Source organism: Carlito syrichta, unplaced genomic scaffold (assembly GCF_000164805.1).
Source record: "Carlito syrichta isolate Samal-C Ts95f unplaced genomic scaffold, Tarsius_syrichta-2.0.1 Scaffold314054, whole genome shotgun sequence".
Lineage (NCBI taxonomy): Eukaryota > Metazoa > Chordata > Mammalia > Primates > Tarsiidae > Carlito > Carlito syrichta.
The window spans coordinates 302,424-304,536 of record NW_007258150.1 but is presented as its reverse complement, the minus strand read 5'-3'; the positions used below and the strand labels follow the sequence as shown (position 1 = coordinate 304,536).

Below are 2,113 nucleotides of genomic sequence, written 5' to 3'. Positions count from 1 at the left end.
ACACAAATACCTATGTATATGAATGGTTTTTTGTTTTTTGTTTTTTGGAATCAGCAGTCTTTATTGGACTCAGACTAGGAGGCTGTGGATCTTGAGAACATCTGTGTATGTGTCAATCTTCTTCTCCACGTTCTTTTTTGCCTGTTTCCGTAGCCTTGTGAGCTGTTTCTTCTTCCGAAAGTGCAGCCAGGTACTTTAACTTGTTCCTGTAGAAATTGCCAGAAATGTTGATGTCCTTGCAGCGCACGACTACTACCTTCTGCCCCAGCAGTACCTGCTTGGCCATGATGGCCACAAGGCAGCCCAGGAGATGGCTTTGGCCATCCAGCACCAGGACCTGCCCCTCTGCCGCCTTCGGCAGTCACCTGGGAAAAGCTATGAATGGCTTTTAATCTTTTCAGGTTCACAACCTTTATTGAGAATCTGACGATAGCTCTGAATTTTCTTTCTAGAATTTACTTATGTATATATACATGTATTGTCCATAACCCTAGAGGCAGCTTCTAGGTCCTACAAAGCCGATCCTCTAGCAGTCCATAGACTCCAGGGTAAGAACTCTTGACCTATACAAACTTTTGCAGCTAATTCTTTTACAGTATTAAGAGGATGGGGTGGGGGGGGAGTGGGGGTGGTGGTGGTGGGGAAGTGGGAGTCTTGCTTCCTTTCTTCTCAGAAAGAAATGTTTAAAAACTTTGGCTCCCTAAAGTAACCAAGTATCTCTGAACATTCTTTCTTTCTCTTTTGTATATAGGATTACAAGGGAAGAATGCAGACAATCAAATATGTGGTTGTAGGAGATGGGGCTGTAGGTAAAACCTGTCTCATTAGTCATACAACAAATGCCTTTCCTGAGGAGTTTATACCCACTGTCTTTGACAACTATAGTGCCCACACATTTGTGGATGGCCAGATCATCAGCCTGAACCTGTGGGACACTGCTGGCTAAGAATAGTGTGACCGACTGTTAACTCTCTCCTACCCCCAGACCAATATCTTTGTCATTTTTCTTTGTTCTTGAGTTGGAGTCTCACTCTGTAGCCCAGGTTGGAGTGCAGTCGCATGCTCACAGCCACCCCAGTGTTGACCTGCTGGGCTCAGGCGATCTTTCCGCCTCAGCCTTCCAAGTAGCTGGAACTACAGGTGTGCACTATCATGCCTGGCTAATTTTTTGATTTATTGTAGAGATGAAGTCTTGCCAGGTTGCCTGGGCTGATCTCGAACCCGTAGGCCCAGGCAATCATCTCATCTCGGCCTCCCAATGTTCTAGGGTTACAGACTTGAGCCACTGCACCCAGCCGTCATTTGTTTTTCTATTGGCAACCCATCCTCTTATGGCAGTGTGAGGCATAAGTGGCAGCCAGAGGTCTCCCATCATTGCCCCAATGTACCTGTTCTGCTGGTAGGCACCAGGAGGGACCTGCGGAGTTACCTTGACACAGTAAAGAAGCTGAAGGAGCAGAACCTAGTGGCCATGACTCCTCAGCAAGACACTCCACTGGCTAAACAGATGGGGGCTGTGGAGTATCTGGAATGTTCAGCCCTGATTCAGGATGGAGTGCATGAGGTATTTTCAGAAGCTGTCCAGGCTGTGCTTTACCCTGTCACCAAGAAGACCACCAAAAAGTGCGTCCTTTTATAGCTTCTGGATACTATTTGGGTATTGAACCTAAGGAGTATAAGGCTGAGGGGTTCCTTTCACAGCAGCTAAGAGTGCCAGTGTGAACCATTTGTCTCCTCTAGAAACCTTAGACTTCAGGATATTCAGCTTTTGGAGGAACGAAGACAGACTAGTTTGTATAGAGCTGCTTTAAGGTTTGGTCTGAACTTTTTGGAGGAAGTTTGTGTGCATGTGCATATGTGCATGCATGTATGTTTCCACTGTCAAAGCAGTAAGAAGAGATGCCACCCAGTGCTCTTCTTTTCTTTCCTGACCAGGCTATGATTATGCAGAGTGGCCTAGTAATCGTTCTTTGTAGGTATTTGTCTGTCTGTCTGCTTTTAAATCTAATTTCACCTTTCCTTTTGACTACTGAACAAGTGCCTCACAGAAGGACAAGTTTATCGTTTTTAAATCATTGCCTTAAACATTCTGATATACTATCTTTTGAAAACA

The 2,113-nt window shown here is 45.3% G+C and overlaps 1 protein-coding gene across 1 annotated transcript; it reads left to right on the top strand.

Annotated features, from left to right (window-relative positions):
- Positions 1-766: 766 nt before the first annotated feature.
- On the top strand, positions 767-1,639 carry LOC103273478 (rho-related GTP-binding protein RhoG-like). The gene is given in 2 exon segments (XM_008070916.1): positions 767-997; positions 1,283-1,639. Coding segments are annotated over 2 exon segments (588 nt in total).
- The last annotated feature ends 474 nt before the right edge of the window (positions 1,640-2,113 follow it).